At 45.2% G+C, this 17,419-nt stretch overlaps 2 protein-coding genes across 2 annotated transcripts; both read right to left on the minus strand.

Annotated features, from left to right (window-relative positions):
* Nucleotides 1-10,343: 10,343 nt before the first annotated feature.
* Nucleotides 10,344-12,230, minus strand: LOC109186079 (protein FAR1-RELATED SEQUENCE 5-like). Its single transcript, XM_019335976.1, has 2 exons — nt 11,428-12,230; nt 10,344-11,088 (listed from the first exon to the last, which is right to left on the minus strand). The coding sequence occupies exons 1-2, from the start codon at nt 12,228-12,230 to the stop codon at nt 10,344-10,346; spliced, it is 1,548 nt and encodes a 515-aa protein (XP_019191521.1).
* Nucleotides 12,231-14,333: 2,103 nt separating this feature from the next.
* On the minus strand, nt 14,334-17,413 carry LOC109186078 (putative late blight resistance protein homolog R1B-14). Its single transcript, XM_019335975.1, has 3 exons — nt 17,083-17,413; nt 14,655-16,936; nt 14,334-14,486 (listed from the first exon to the last, which is right to left on the minus strand). The coding sequence occupies exon 2, from the start codon at nt 16,823-16,825 to the stop codon at nt 14,696-14,698; it is 2,130 nt and encodes a 709-aa protein (XP_019191520.1). The 5' UTR covers nt 16,826-16,936; nt 17,083-17,413; the 3' UTR covers nt 14,334-14,486; nt 14,655-14,695.
* Nucleotides 17,414-17,419: the final 6 nt, after the last annotated feature.

Consider the following 17,419-nt stretch of genomic DNA (forward strand, 5'->3'; position numbering starts at 1 on the left):
CGCACCTACTCGGACGCAACAAATGAGGAGAGCCTGCAGATTGAGAAAAATTTTCTAGAAGAAAGAAGAGAAGCCGCGAGTGCGCGAATGGCTGAGTACCAGCAGGCAGTGAAAAGATACCGCGACCGTAGAACTCGCCCGCGAACATTCCAGGTTGGCGACCTAGTGCTACGGGATCGACAAGCCAGCCAGCCTACCGAAGGAGGCAAGCTCGCGGTCAAGTGGGAAGGGCCGTACCGCATCGCGGCTGTAGTTCAAGCCGGAACTTACAAATTAGAGACCATGGAAGGCAAGCTTATAGATCGTATATGGAATGCTACGCATTTGAAAAGGTTTTACCAGTAGCCAATGATAGGTCATGTATGAGATCAAGGATTCCAAGAAATCTGAATAAAGTGCGTGGATTGCAGCCAATCGCCCCGGGAATCGGCGAGAGAAAGATAGGAAACAAGGGCCCAGACCCTTAGACGTTTCCGTGAAAAAGCCAAAAGGAGTCGCCTCGACTGAGGGACTCGGCAAGTATATATAGAAACAACGGGGCACCGACCCTAAACCGTTTCTGAGAACAGGAAAAGCCTAAAGGAGTCGTCTCGACTGAGGAACTCGGCGAGAGAAAGATAGGAAACAAGGGCCCAGACCCTTAGACGTTTCCGTGAAAAAGCCAAAAGGAGTCGCCTCGACTGAGGGACTCGGCAAGTATATATAGAAACAACGGGGCACTGACCCTAAACCGTTTCTGAGAACAGAAAAAGCCTAAAGGAGTCGCCTCGACTGAGGGACTCGGGGAGAGAAAGATAGGAAACAAGGGCCCAGACCCTTAGACGTTTCCGTGAAAAAGCCAAAAGGAGTCGCCTCGACTGAGGGACTAGGCAAGTATATATATAGAAACAACGGGGCACTGACCCTAAACCGTTTCTGAGAACAGAAAAAGCCTAAAGGAGTCGCCTCGACTGAGGGACTCGGCGAGAGAAAGATAGGAAACAAGGGCCCAGACCCTTAGACGTTTCCGTGAAAAAGCCAAAAGGAGTCGCCTCGACTGAGGGACTCGGCAAGTATATATAGAAACAACGGGGCACTGACCCTAAACCGTTTCTGAGAACAGAAAAAGCCTAAAGGGTCGCCTCGACTGAGGGACTCGGCAAATATATATGGAAACGACGGGGCACTGACCCTAAACCGTTTCCGAGAACGGAGAAAGCTTAAAGGGTCGCCTCGACTGAGGGACTCGGTAAAAGGAAGCTAGGAAACGAGGGCCTCGACCCCCGATCCTTAGATGCTTCCGAGAGAAAAGCGTAAGGGAGTCGCCTCAACTGAGTAAGATTCAAAACCTTAGAAGAATGCCAATATTAAAAGAACCCCAAAAACAAACTTCGTGAAAAGAGAAGGGAAAGCTGTTTTTTATTAAAATACGGCCGATAAGGAGGCCAGCCCTTACAAAAGAGGGTCTATTCTAAAAAAGACCCTAGGCTACAGGGGGAGGGGTATCGACGGCGACCCCTTCAACTTGCGCCCCCGCCGATGGTCCAGCAAGGGGAACAGAGGAAGGGTCCTCCGCCTAAGGAAAGGACTCGGCGAGCTCTGGAGGCGTCGCCGCAGAAAGAGTCGCCGGGTCAGTAAGCGCGGCCGACCCCTTAGCGTCCAGCACCGGCTTGAGGCCCCAGCTCTCGGGAGTGAACGAAGAGTCGCGGGCCAACAAGGTGGCGTGAATCTCCATCTGCGCCTCGCGAAAGCCGAGGCGGTAATCTCGCTCGCCCAGGTCGAGGAGGAAATCATCGCCCTCTGGGGTCGCCAGCCACTCCTTGGCCACCTCTCTCCTCCGAGCTGCCACCGCCGCCTGCACATCCGCCTCGAAGGCCGCCGACTTCTTATAATCTGCGACAGAAGTCGCGGCGATCGTGGCCACTTTGCCCCTCTCCTCCTCCCATTGACGGGTGACCCTCAGCAGCTCGGCGTTGTGCACCTCCACCATCTTGAGTTGCTTCGCCTGCTCTTCCAGGAGAGCTTCCTCTGTCTGGCGCTGTTTGGCGGTCATGGCCCGCATATCATTCCTAAAGCCCTGGAACCGATTGCCCAGTTCCATCTGGAGGGTGAGGTCCTGCACGCCGAACCGTCAGTCGAACGGAAAAGGAAAAAGAAAAGTAAACAGAGGGGAAGGCCGAATGGGTAACACTTACGCGATACGACTGCCGAAGCAAGGCCTCGATGATGAACCCGTCGCCAAGAGCACGGGTCGACTCCACATCCTTTGGCAAAAGGACATCCTTGCACCACTTGCGAACGGAGGTGTTGCCCATCCAGATTTGGGCATCCTTGTCCACCTCGTGGCACAGCCTGATCCTCTTTGGAGACGGCCCCTCCGTATGCTCAGCAGGCCGCTTAGAACTCGGACTCTCAGTAGAGGGAGGAGGCGGCTGCCGACTGGGCGATACCACGGGCGAAGGCGTGAGGTCGACCACGTTGTGGGAAGGTGGAGGAGTCGGTCGAACCACCGGCGACGGCTGAGAAGAGGACGCAGTGGCAGCACCGGTAGAGCGTTGCGTCAAGCGACGCCTCATCTTTTCCGCTCTATTTGCCATCTCAGGAGTCGGTGCGATTGCTTCGCCGGAGCTGGAAGAGTCGGAATCGTACGGACCTGTAAAAGAAATTCACTCACTTGTGAGTGTTCCCGTAGGAAATAAGAAGCAAGTCGAGAAAGAGATGAAAAAGACGCTACCTACGGTGGCGGCGCCCTCCAGCAGAAGGCCATGCTTGGCCATGGCCCGGACTCGGGACCAGTACTTGACGGAGTACGGCCCGAAGCCCTTCAAGAAGTCGCCGCCCATGACAGCATCCTCCGTAAAGACGGCGCGCCGAGAGCAGGGCTTGAAGAGAGTCGCCGGCCAGAGGGTCGGAAAGGTGAAGGAAGAGGAGCGAGGTCGGACGAAGAAATAAAGGGGCTTCCACTCTTTTATCGAGTCGGACAACCCCTCGAAAAGTTGTCGCCCCGGACGGGCGGCGACTTGGATGAAGCTGGGTGAGTGAGAGCCGACCTTGTTCACGGTAAAGAGGTACCAGAATAGGTCCAAATCTGGCTCGCACTGCCACCAATGGCAGAGATTGATGAAGATGGTCAGGAGTCGATGAGAGTTAGGCACTAACTGGCCCGGGACCAAGTTATAATGCCGAAAGAGAAGCGAAAGAAATGGGTGTGGGGGCACTCGGAAGCCGAATGCAACCGAGTGCAAATGGATACCCACAAAACCCTCCGGTGGGTTGTGGATAGGCCGGCTCTCCGCCGCAACGACCATGGCCGAAGGGCCAAGCAGAAAGCGGGCCATATCCAGGTCCGCCGCTGTGGCCGACGACGGAAGACCGGACGGCCGGACAACCGAGTCAAACTTGCCTCGCGACCGTACAACGCCGCCCGGCAAAGCCGCCACCGTAGTTAACGGGGCTGGGCTCATCGGAGTAGCCGCCCCAGAAGAAGAAGGGGCTAAGAAAGAAGAAGAAGACACCGCCTGGAAGCCCGCCGGCATTTCCAGGCGGCGGGCGACGGAGGAAGAAGAAGAGGATGATGGAGAGGTCCCCGCCGGATTGTCAAAAGACGGCCGACGGGAGGAAGAAGAAGAATGAGAAGAGGAAGGCATTACTTACAGATTGGAGTTGAGGCTGAGAAGACGATGAAAGAGCAGAAGCTTGGTGGGAGAATTGAAGAAGAAGAATGGAAGGAAAAGGCCTTTTAAAGGGAGAAGGAAGTCCAAGAGGCTGCCACGCGGCACCTCCGTAGTGGAGGAATCGGAGGCGACAAGACGTCGAAGGGACGCCGCATTTAATGCCTCGATGGGCGGAATGACGATTCAGGCCTAGGGCTAGCCTGCAAGCGGCGCGTCTACCCTAGGCCAAGGCTGAGTGACGATGACCCGGCCTGCCAGGCCAAAGGCCCATCAAGGCAAAAGCTATGGGGGCCCATCCAGATCACGCTGGAAGTTTCTAGAAGTGACCCGGCTGGATCCGGCAAAATAGAGAAGCCCGGACGAGCTTCAGGTTGCAAGGTCGGCCGACAAATTTGCCGAGTCCTTCACCCACAGGGCTTAGTCGGACAGAGTCTACAAGTCGGTCATGACGACCAAGAGTCGGCCAAAGGAACACGCAAAAACTAAGAACCGAAAAGTAAGAACGAGATTTTATTCCATAAAGACAGGGGTACAAGGCCGAGGACTCGGCCACAAGCATTACATAGAAAAGACGGGCCTAGGGCTTAACTTCCTCCTCCTCCGCGTGACGCACCGGCTGCGGACCCTCCAAGTAGTAGTGGGGGCGGAAAGGCAACAGATTCGGCTCAGGCTCGGGCTCGGGCAGTTCATCCAGATACACAGCAGGCTTCCCATCTACGACCATCCGCAGGGGCCTCTCCAGAGCACTCGGTGACATGGCCACGCCAAAAAGCGGAGGAGCCTCCCAGTCTAGGTCCCCCTCTGGCTCTGGATCTTCTACCATGGGCACCATCTCGTCCTCCTCCGGTTCCACGACCATCGGATCAAGCATGTCAGGAGGCACCACGATGGGATCAGAAGCGGAGTCGCCCACCAGGTACCCTCCGCTAGCCGCCCTCTTCCGCCGGAGCTCCTCCTGCCGGGCATGCTCCTTATTACAGATGGACCAACGACGATCACCGTCCCTGAAACTCATAGCTTGAGGTTTTGAGATGTAAAATGGTGAGAAAGCACAGAGCTACCAAAAGCCCTTATATAGAGCCTCGAGAGAGCGACGACCGAGGCGCAAATCACGGAGGGAATCGTAGCTGACATAACTGAGCCGGATTGGATGGGCAGCGTGAATCTCTGTCAGAGATTAATCCCATCCAATTAGCTCGGGAAGGGTGAGATTCGCACGCTAAACTGAAAAAAGCCTGGCTCGCCCTGGGAAGCGAGATTTTACAGGTGTCAAGCGGAGGGAGGACTCGACATCGCAGCCGACTCCTCGACAATTGAGACGGACGAGTGCACTAAATATACTGAAAAAGATGAAAACTGAAGGCCGAAAATATTTTATTATAAAATAAAGAAGGTGCAGGTTACAAGGAGCTTATTACAGAGTAAGCAAGTGCTCCTGACAGAACTACCCCTCTAGAGAATCCGGCCGACCACAGTTCACAAAGATCACTCACTCGGCGAGGAGGAGTCGCTTCCAAAGAACCCTCCCGATGGTCCAGGAGAGGGTGGGCAAAGCGAGTCCCAGAACGCCGGCATGAGTGGTGGCACAACTAGCTCTTCGTCGTCCGGGTACATCTCCTGATAACGAGCAAAGTCTTCCTCGTTCATTAGCCCTGTAACCGGACCGTCCAAATCATCCAGAGGAATAGAAAAGGTCATACGGAAGGTCAGCTGCTCTGGGACAGGCACGTCAACAACGGTCCCGCCTGGGGAAGTTACTCGAGCAGACCCCGGAGGAGAAGAAGGGCGAGAAGTCGGAGCGACTTCACGACGAGCAGGAGTCTGCGGATGAAGAGCCATGGAGGTAGCGCCAACAGGTGATCTCTGTGGAGTCGGACGGGGAGCCTTCCTTTTAGGCTCCCTCTTAGGCCGAGTCTGTTTCGAAGGCAAGGGGCGCCGGGGCGACCCAAAGTCAATCCGCTTCTCTTTCAGTGGTGAGCGACCCATGAGGAATTAGTAAGTTAAGAGAAGAACGGCCAAGGTCATTTATAGGTGCCAGGCCAGGCCGAGGAAATCAGAACGGTCCCGCGAGATCCGGGAGATAGCGAATAATCTGGGCCAATCCCGGGTCATTCAAGGCACGGATTCGGTAAGAAGGAGGCGGTTACTACTTTTCCAAACCCAGGTTGGCGGACTGGGTATGGAAAAGTGAGGGACTAGTTGATGGGGTAAGAACCCCGGCCCAAGAAAAGAGGCCCAGAAAGAGTGCATGGGCCGAGTCCTGGACTCGGCCCAGGTCCAAAGAGGGAGGCCCAGTTCAGAGCCCGGAAGGACGGCCCAATGCCAAACAGAGACGAGGAGTCGGCCCAGGCCCGGCCCAGGAGAGGACTCGGTCCAGAGAGCCGTTGAGGGAGCCTTCAAAGCAGTTAAGACAAGGAGCCGTTGAGGCATTAAAAGCCGGACTCGGTCCGCCAGTTACTAGCCAAAGAGAGCCGTTGGCAGAGTCCGTAACGTCGCCCAACGGCTCGGCACATTGAATGTAATCTTTAAGTCGGCCATCATGAGCCTTTAAGTCAGTAGAGGAGGAGCCACTATAAAAAGGGCTCCTCCACCCTTGTAAGAGGCAGATTGAGAAAACCCGGAGAGGGAATAGAGAGCACTATTGAGCATCATACTTCACTAAAATCTAGACTTTTTGTGAAAGGTGTATCCTCCAGCTTAAGGTTGTGTTGGACCTCCTTGGGCCCGAAAACCCAAAAACCATCATATACTAATATTGATAAATAATCAATATTTATCAAAATTTAAGTGTCTACATATGTAATTATTTTGTTCCCCGATCATACTAGTTACGCATTTTGTAGGGGTGTTTTGCTGGCATAATTGTGTACTGGTGTGATGGGTAGTTCGTTTAGGTGTTTGTTAAGGCCCTTTTTTATGTTCTCTGTTCAAGCTATTTCGATGGTGTATACTGTAATACAATTGCTGTCAATTCTATGTGTTAGTATGAGGGGTTTTTATGGTTTCACGCACAAACGCCTTTATTCATACGCATACACTTTATTTTTATATACATTCTTACTGCATTCTCTAGGGGGTTGCTGAATTACCTTTATTCAGTTTGGGATTGACGCAAGACCTGCCTACTCAATGTTGGGATGTGGTGGATGCAATTGTCCGTAATTATGATGGAGCCCCACCCACTATTGCATCTCGGGATTGTCGTTCTGCCCCTGCTGATGCAGTAAGTATTGTTCTGTAACGTAGATGAATCTTGGTTCATTATACCTTGTCGGTCATATTGTTACGTATACAACTCGTTGCTATTTTTTATTCATCCCTAATTTGCATTCTAATTTTTCCATCTTCCCGAGTTTTCTAGGTGCGTTCAACCAAACACCATCTCTCGTGTGCTCCCAAAGCTTCCTCGGCTGGGAAGGTCAATCACAGACTATTGGGTTTGAAACGTCCACGTGTGGTTGAAAGTAATGCGGGTCACGATGTATTTTCTACTCCCGAGGAGGTATTCATCTGTGACTTATTCACTTTTCACTTCTTCCAGTAAACTTCTTAAATCATATTTTGTATTTTTTCTTTTGTTCATTTTTGTAGCAAGTTGTTCCATTTGATCCACCTTTGGGCACTACTATTGGTCCACCAAACTGTCCGGCACCTTCTAAGTATTCACGTCCTAGGCCGATTAATGTCGGTGCATTGCGCACCATGGACTTGAATTCGTATGCACCCGTCACGCGTGCACGTGCAGTCAACAACCAGCCTTTGCGTAATTCGGAGTCACATGCAGCTTATAAATGGATTGCTAGTTCACTAAATGCTGACATGTACATTTAAGCGTTCTAATGAATTCCGTACATGGTTTTACGCATATCTGTATGCATATTTAATGGTGTTTTAATTTCAGGACTGTCGAATTATTCAATTTTTGCGGTCGATCCGCTCGTACGGAGGATCTTGTTTCACTGTTGGAAGGACATTCAGTTCTGGTGGGTGTTTTGAATGTTTGGGCATGCATTTTAAATTTTCGAGAAAGGTCTAAGCCGGTTGACGCTCCAAAACGGTTATTTGCATCACCCACAACCACGGTTCGTTGCTAGTCTCTTTGCAACCACAGGTTGGCACTGTAGTTAATTATTTCTTGTGCTTCCGAATTCATGTGTCTTACTCTGTGTGTGTAGTTGTATTCGGCTGTTCAAATTTCATCCTCTTGGTCGCAACGGTTGGGTTGGTTCAAGTCTGGGTTAGAGGCTGATTTGCAGGTATCGCCGTATAACTCGTGGGATGAAATTGACATGGTAAGTTTCTCTACTATACATAGTTTTTTCATTCACTCCTTCATGGGTGTACAAATTTTTTTTCGTTCACTCCTTCATGGGATTTAATTCTGCATATGTGTTGTTATTCTTCATATTTTTACACATGGCTTTCTAGAGTTTCTATTCCCAATTCTCGAGCATGGTCATTACTATGTGATATCGTTTGATCTACGCCGTTTGAGATTTGGTATTATAGATAACTCAGCCGTGGACGGGGCATCTTTGAAAAAATATGGGCCGACCCCTGAGGTGTTGGTATGTATATGGTCCAGTTGTACTATTTCGTAGTGGATTTTAATGTTATGGATTTAATAGTTACTTTCTGCCTTTTTTTTTTTTGACTTTTGGTTCTGTTTCTACAATTGGTGTAGAAGGACTTGTTATCTGTCCTTTTTGAGGATGCTGGGGCTCAACACCTCTATGTTAAGGCGTTGCACTTGATTCCTAGGAGACTCCGTATGTCATGGCGCGACACAAAAGATAAGTACGATTGTGGGGTGTTTGCTATGCGTCACTTAGAGACATATGTAGGCCAGTCGATGGCTTCATGGGATTGTAGATTAATTAGGGGGGATGCCCTGCTTAAATTACGTATGCGCTATGTTCATGAGATTCTTTTGTTTCCTAGCAACGTACATCGAGATTTGGTTGTCTCCAGTGTCGGGCGTTTTCGTTGAAGTTGTGGACGTGTTCTATCATGCTTTTTGTAGCGGCATGTTTTGATTTTTGAAGACATTTGACTCTTTGGATAGTTACCCGCGTGGATTATTTGTTTCGTTTTGAATGATATTTAGTTTGGTACATTATATAACGGTTTTAAGATTTTATATTCTATGAATAAAATGTTTTGAGTCCATATTACTGTCAGCGAATAATCTTTTTCAGTCCGTAGTACTTTTTTTTTTTTTTTACGGCCGTTATTGTTTTTTACGCACAATCCATCGCACCCTCACTCACAGACCTATGCTTTTGCACGCACAGAGCTGTGTTATTTTACGCACAAGCCATGTATCGTGCCCGCACAGACCTGTCCTAGCATGCACAGACCTTTGTCTTTACACGCACAGACCTATGTCTTTGCACGCACAGACCTATGTTATTTTACGCACAAGCCATGTATCGTGTTCGCACAGACCTGTCATTTGCATGCACAGACCTATGTCTTTGCACGCACAGAGTTGCGTTTTTTATGCACAAGCCATGTATCGTGTACGCACAGACCTGTCATTGCATGCGCAGAACTCCATCGTTTTTGTGATTTTGGTATGCATCTACTCATACCATTTTGTGCGGTTAGGAATACTGGAATCCGCAATTTGTCCTTGTTTTCGGCATACGGTATTTCCAATGATACTTGTTTTATTTCCAATGTTTTCATTAATATTTTGTTTTTACCTTTTTTTAATATTTTTACCAATCTACTAATATTATTTCTCACCCAGCTGCTCCCATATATGCATAGATCCCCGATCGCTACTAGTATGGTCCGCTATACTAAGAATTACTATATGCAATATAATAACACCCTTGAGCAATTTCTATGCTCAAACACCACCACAAATAAAATGGTTCAACACATTCTAGCCAGCTATTTCAACTTTAATAAAAATACCATTTCAAAATTAAATGTTATGTAGCACTGTCAAATATATCAAAACTAACAGAAATACCATCCGTATGTTACGTATCTAGTAATGTTATGTATCTAGTACATCGGCTTTACTTCTGTGGGCAGCTTCAGCTATTATGGCCAGCTGCCAACCCGCATGTCTTGCAAGTACGCTTCTTTTTTAATTGCTCAATAATTGCCACCTCCTTGGCTGATTTCATTCACTTGCCAGAACCTTTGGTCTTCGCAACTTCGGGGGGGGGGGGGTGCACTTTAATCGTGTCTGGCTCTGGAACTCCACAATATGCTTCCATAACTGCCCGTTTCGCGTTCCCTTTTGCCCTATTCACTTCTTTTTCGCACAGTGTTGCTTCCAATTCTTCAATCACATTTGTAATCTGTTGCATTTTTTCACCATTACCTCTAGCCATGCCTAAACATTTGTAAATTGTGTTTATAACTTTCCCTTCCACGGTGGTATTATGTCCGTTGTTGTTCGCCCATATTTGTCTCCCTACGCCCGTACCTTTTTCTATATTTTCACCGCCTCTTTGGTCCATCTTGGAGTAATATGTTGTGAAGGTATGTGGTCGATCCGTTCATCTTTTAATACTACAAATACATGTCGACAGAGTAGCCCGATCCTTGTGTATGATCGACATGTGCAACTTGTATTTTTGCTCCCATCCTCAACTATGACGGTGTATCTTTTATTGGTCCCGTCTTCGACCACATATGTCTTCACCCCCTCAGCTTCGATGTACGATCTCACCCGGCATGTAGACCAACCTCACATATTTCTTTTTGTACATCAGAGAACACAGTCAATGTGTACACCGTTGCTGCTTCTCGCTCTATGCGCAGGAGGGTCTTGAGAGGTGGTGTTTGCCCGGTGCAAGCTGCGCTAAGTTCCAGATGCTTGTCGCGTTGTTTCCGAACTGCACTTTCAAAACGTTTGAAGAATTCAACAAGACATAAATGCTTATTAGTATTACTCTGAAAAATTCTGTTCTCAGCTTCTGAACGTGAAGTGGTACGCAATAGGCCCCCCATAAACACATCTTCAAAAAACGGAGGCACCCATGATGCACGCTCATCATACATACGTTTCAACCAACGATTCTCCAGTAGGCCATACTTCTGAATAACTTCATTCCATGCGCTCTCAAATCCTATGGTCGTTGATTCCTCGTTCCACACAACGGCATTCAACGCACGCCGAAACTCCTCGTTCTTCGCTAATGTATTACCAACTTTGTCACCCACCTTAGTCATAATATGCCACATACAGTAACGGTGACGAGTCCCCGGGAATTCCGTTTCAATCGCAACATTCATAGCTGGATCTTGATCAGTTATTACGATAGGTGGTGTACTTCCCATAGCATTCTTGAAGTTTCTAAGGATCCAACTATACGATTCCACGTCCTCTTTATCAATTAGTCCCGCAGCAAATGTCACGCATCTCTTATGGTTGTCTATACCTGTGAATGGGACAAACACGAGATTGTACCTGCGACCACAAACAAGCATCAATTAACCACCATGCAAGTGTCACAACACCACACACATTGTTACTTGCACATACTCCTCAAATTCCATGCTCATCTAACAATTAATTTTTTATATTTCAGTTTCTAAATGCACTTCCACTGCCACGTTATATACAATGTGTACAGTTACTACATAACATGCACCATACATAACATGCACCATTACGCACAGACACATACCAAAGTAATACTGATTAAGATGCACCATATGTTATCACCGCAAAACTTGTAGGTATTCACTTTTTTTTTTTTTATATTTTTGATTGACGTGTTTACAAAAGCCTAGTAGTCATATGTACCTGTTAGTTTTGTATGTTGCGTCGAATGACACCACATCTCCAAAAGCCCCATAGTGCAGTCTTGCCCGCCTATCCGCCCAAAACACCCGAGCTAATTGGTCTTTCTCGTTCACATCGTACTCAAAATACATATCTACGCAATCATTTTTCTTCTCTACGTATTGGGATATCACCATCTGTATATCTTTCTCTTTCATGTACGCCAAAAGCTCTCGCCTGTAATTCTTGAAGTCTTGTTGCGTAGCTCCAACATTCTCGGGCCCACCAACCATTTCGGCATATATATCAAAACTCTTGCTAGCCCCAACGTTTACCTTTCCGCAGTTTGTTATGAATTCCTGATGTCCGATGTCTATTTTCCTATTCACTTTCATGAATCTTTTGTATTTCTCCTCGCACAGGACGTGTGTGTGTCTGTCTACAAATGTCTTTACTACATACTTCCCCTCTTTATTCAACGTCAATACAAGTCTAGCAGGGCATCCTACTCTGTTCGTCGTCCTCCGGCGCTTCTGTTTTGTTGTTTCTTCCTCGATTGTCTCTTTATTTTTTGTCTCTTTAAACCCTTCCCGTGAACATACCACTTGTTTTTTCTTAATTTGGCCGAATCTGTTTCTTTTATCGGAACTGCGACGCACATCAAATCCAACTATGCCAGCGTACGTCGTATAGAACGTGATCCCATCTTCCATTGTGTCGAATTCCTGTCCTTCAAATGGGTTCAAGCTTGCGTCACATTCAGGTATCCAAGTGTGCGTACCACCAGGCGACACATCCATAACACAAGTGCCTCCATTATCCATTTCTTCATTGCTTACAGCAACACCCACTCCTGGGAAAACTGTTACATATATATGTATTTTCAGAGTTTAGTACATGATACATTTTAACCCACACACACTTGTAAATTATGTTGCCGTTCGCACACAAATAAACACCGCGTTTCATACCCATTTAAATGATAATTCCTGTTTTCGATTACTATATAATTTTCTGCACCCTTAACACATTTCTTCACGATCATACCATCTTATGTTCTGGTTATTCTTGTTTAGGTAGTTTTAACGAATTCAACCCACATAATCGTTCATTACGCACAGACCAGACCTCACACTTGCACAGACACCACTCCTTCCTACCAATTGCCACACGGTTAACATAAGCTGTTCTCACTCATTAGATTGTTACCACATGCAAACACCCATTAATCTTTTCAATATACCAACACATGTATACATGTTGTTGGAATTTTTTTTAAACCTTCTGCCAAATAATGTACACATGCGGTGTTCATATACGAAAAGAACTTATAAACCACTTCACCTTACATTGCCAACATTTTACGCGGATTACGCGGATATTTCCTTTCGCAATTACAATTATTCTTACTGTTGATATCGTAACATACAATACACGCAATCACCTCATCAACTACTCGCACACACCACACAAACCACAAACACCCTTGCGTTACAGGCAGGCTACCCCATGGCTTTGTTTACGATGTTGCACATGCCATAACGTGCGCAAGCACTACATTTTCAAACAACCAAATTTAAAAACAGGAAAAACGGCACACATACCGGATGTCGCACACGCCATGCACACGAGCCCAACCAGTCTTCTCCCCCGTTTAAGCTTTGAATGCAGAAGCCACCTATGTCTTTTCTACTCTCCAGTCAGACTCTACCGTGGAACATATAGGAATGTTTGGATTTAAAATGGTATGATTACTAATTACCAATCTTAAGCAGGTTATTCTTGTGTATAATAATATATTAATATTCTTCCCAAAATTAAATACAGCAACAATTTTACGTGAATATTCCTATGATCAATATTTGACCATAATTAGTTGCTCAATATCTTTTAATCTTAGCCATTAAATTTAAATGGGTAAATGGTGATGATGGGATCTCATTATCCCATTTTAATTAGGTACCTCATGGAACCAAAATATATAAGGCAACCGTAATTGCCTCCATTGTCGCCCGAGATGAGGGTGAGCCAGTCCGCTGCCCCCCTTTTGTCTGGTCTAGACGAAGGGAGAGCCTCTGTCCAATCTAGGTGAAGACAGAGGCAACCTTCCATCTTCTTTTAATTGGACGAAAATGGAGGCAGTCTTGGTTGCCTTTTCTTTCTTAGGCCGGTCAACCAATATGTATGCATACAGAGACTTTCGAAGGTTCACAATCGATGGAAAAGGTAAAGGGAGGTTGCCTCTATTTTTTTAAAAAATACCTTTTAATAATAATCATTGAATAATTAAAGAAAAAATTAATTTATATACCAAATGATATTATGACATCATTTTTTATCGAAAACTTAAAAACAATAAGTAAAAAAATGCTAATTGCACAATTTTATGTGTCTAATATCTCAATTGCACATTTTTTTTTGTTCAATTGTCTAATTGTATAAAATGTAAAAGTTTTATGGGCTATTTGACATTGTTTCCTATAATTGTATGCACAAAAATAAATGAAAGAAGAAAAATTGACACAAGATTTATTATGTACTACCGTTTGCATTATAATTTTAAGACTTGCATGTACTCAAACAATCGTTACATTGTGGAATTGGATCTACCATGAGTATTGTGGACACTAGACCAAATTATATATGTATAGTTAATATATTATATACTTTCAGTTAACATATTATGTACATTTAGTTATAACTGAACCATGATCCACACAATAATTTGCCAGAAACAACAAAGTGCAATAATAGTTTAAATGTTTTCCAAATCTCCAATACAACAGCCAATGAGAAACATGTCTCCCTGAATAACAAGCAGCACAAATAAAAAATTGAATTTAAAAAAACAACAGAATAAAACATAAGTTATCTACCTCACCAAACAAAGCACAAAGTGATGCGAAAACAAAGATTATTATTATTATTATTGGTTTAAATATGGATGTTGGAAAAGATAGTGCAGCATTATTGGGTAGACCACGCCAGAATCTTAAGATCTCAAGTGCATAGAGCATACAAAGATGCTCAGTTCATGCCCTTCACAAACCCACCATCTGAGAGAGACCAATATGGTTCACCTACGTATATGCAGATATGGTCAAGAAAGAGCACATGCTTTAGCAACATCATTTTGAACAAATAAAATTTTGGCAATTAAACCATTTAAGTTCAACAACCAAGTATATAAGATAGCGGAAAGGAACAAGACCCGTTATTGCAGGAGAAAGAAGAGAATTTTAACTGACCTGCACAACTCAAAAGATCATCTAGATGCCAGTTTGCTGCATCAATTGGAGCTTTCAGTAATGATACGGAGGTTGAATCTCTGGGGGCTTCCTCCTTTCTCCTTTAGTTCCTTCTCTTTCTTTTGTTTTATCTGAAAAATGCTCTGAGCTGACTGTTCAGCACCTGAGTTGGTATGATTCAGTTCCATCTCTTGAAGACTGTCTATGTCTGCGAAGCTAGGTGGGACTTCCACGAGCATAAGGCATTGTCTAAGAATGAGAGTCTTTAGTAATGGGAAGTGGAGGTTAGAAGCCTTCAATGACTCCAAATCTGTCTCATCAATTCTCAAGAATTGGAGACGAGAAAAACCGTCTCTGGATGGCGCCCACTCATGTCCTTTGAATGCATTTTCAATCAATTTCAGAATTTCAAGCTGATCCAGTGATTCCAATACAGACAATTCGCTCCATTCAAGCTGGGTATTGGACAAGGTCAGCTTCCTAATCTTTCCTGGAAATTCAGAGAGGCATTGCAACTTCCCACCATGATTCAGCAGCTTCAATTTCTCTAACTTTTTTAATTCTCCAAGGTTTTTGAACAAACTGGACCCAGTATCCTTGTTGGTTTCAAAAAGTTTAACCAAATTTCCTTGAATAGCTAACTTATTCAAATTTGGAGCATTGGCCAATGCAGCTGCTGTGCAGCTTTCAGGTGAAATCCTCGAAAGTGTTTGCAAGTTTCTATTTACAGAAGGAAGTTTCTTGGTCTTCTTTGAGGGAGAAGGTGGAAGCAATTGAGCAGGTGAATTTGATTGTAAGTGCCTCAATTGTGTCATTTGCCATATGTCTCCTTTTATATAGAGGGTGCTCTGTGTTGTCCAAACTATAAGAGTTTGCATGTTCCACAGGCTATCAATGGCTTGAGGAAGGATGTTGAGGGTAGTTGATATTGCAATGTACCTTAAATGAAATAATTGGAATTTTGCCACATTTTTAGGAAAACGTGTCAAAATGATGTATTCACCTGGTATAGTGTGCAACACCCTTAGCAGTGGAAATGCCTTGCGAATGAGTGGAACTTTGTCTTCAGGCAGTTCATATTTATCTGAGTAGAAGCATAACAAAGAGCGGACCTTTTCAGCTGCCTGACACGTAGAGAAGAACTCTGCAACATCACACTGGACCCCAAGTCGACGACAACTTTCTAGTTGCTTGGTCTGGATCTGGTTGATATTTTCTTCAAATATATTCTCATCTTTGATCTCATTCTTGCAAAACTCATGCAACATGTTATGAACACGACAAGTTTTGGGTTGTCCATTTAGCTTTGTCTGTGTTGCCATCACTAAATTCTTATTGACAAGAATACTCAATTTTTCTTGGGCTGTCTCCTCCAAGGTTAAACCTCCTGCCTCTTCCCCAATGAAACCCTCAGCAATCCACAATCTAATGAGTTTTTCAGATGAAATCTCATATCCTTTAGGAAAAGCCCCAAAATAAAGGAAGCAACTCTTCAGGTCATAAGGCAACGGATTGTAACTTACCCGTATGAGGTCCTCATGACTATTTAATTCTGTTTTGAAGAAGTCAGTCTTGGCCTCTGCTACTTGGTCCCATGCAGCAGATGTCTTTAGTTTATCAGCCATTGTCAATATTGCCAGTGGCAATCCATCACTGTTTTTAGCAATGCTTCTCCCATGCAGCTCTTTAAACTTATCGGGACAGCTTTCCTCTCCATATACCTGCTTCTGAAGTAGTTCCCAACTTTCATCCTCAGTTAAAAATTTTAGGGTATGAGGGTTGCGCTTAGAATCGGCAAGCCTAGCCACAACGTTATCCCTGGTAGAAACCAATACCCTGCTTCCTTTGTTCTTGGGGAAAGCAGTTTTGAGTTCATTCCATTGTTCTTTTGTCCAAACATCATCAATGACAATAAAATAGTTGTTTGATCCCAAAATTCCTTTTATTTTCTCCAATATATCTTTATCAGACATGCGACCTGAATCTTGATTATTCATGTTATCAGGAAGACTCTTGGAGTTCTTGATTAACTCCGTAAAGAGTTGTAAAAAAATATTTTTTCTTGTGCAGACTTTGGAAACATAAACCCAAGCACAATTGAAGAAGTAATCTTTAACTTTTGCATCTTTGAACACTTTGTTGGCCAAAGTGGTCTTGCCAAGTCCTGGCATACCCACAATCGAGATAACTTCATGCTTTTCTGATCCGCGAATGAGACGATGGATTATAGCATTAGCCTCCTCATTAAATCCCACTACATGCTCTTCCTCCACAAGAGGAGCCTATTTCAGAAATAAAATTATATTGCCATTAATGGAATCTAACTTTAATTTGGAATTAATGTTGGGTAAAATGACACCTTTTGTTTTGAGTCAGTCATATTATATATTTTTCCAAAAAAGAAAACTTTGAGTTAACGAATACCTACCTCACTCGGCTTGTCTTCTGTGTTGGCTAACGCTTCACCTCGGAGAACATTCTTATAAACCTGATCATCTTGGATCGTTTTAATGGTGCTAAGAACCGTCTGAATATCTTTGGCCACTCTCAGTTTTCGACCCTGGTGTTTGAAATCCAGACACCGTACCGATTTCTTGAGGTAGTGGGATTTGGCGGCCACCACATATTTGTCCACAAGATCCTCTGCCTCGTTGACCACTTTCCGGATCTTGATAATGAGGCGCTTAATGATCTCGTTTTCGTAGCGGACCTTTGCGACTTGGCTGAGGAAGGCCTTGAAGTCGCCCAGGTCTACTAGAAGCTTA

The sequence above is a fragment of the Ipomoea nil genome, unplaced genomic scaffold (genome assembly GCF_001879475.1).
Source record: "Ipomoea nil cultivar Tokyo-kokei standard unplaced genomic scaffold, Asagao_1.1 scaffold1405, whole genome shotgun sequence".
Taxonomy (NCBI): Eukaryota; Viridiplantae; Streptophyta; class Magnoliopsida; order Solanales; family Convolvulaceae; genus Ipomoea; species Ipomoea nil.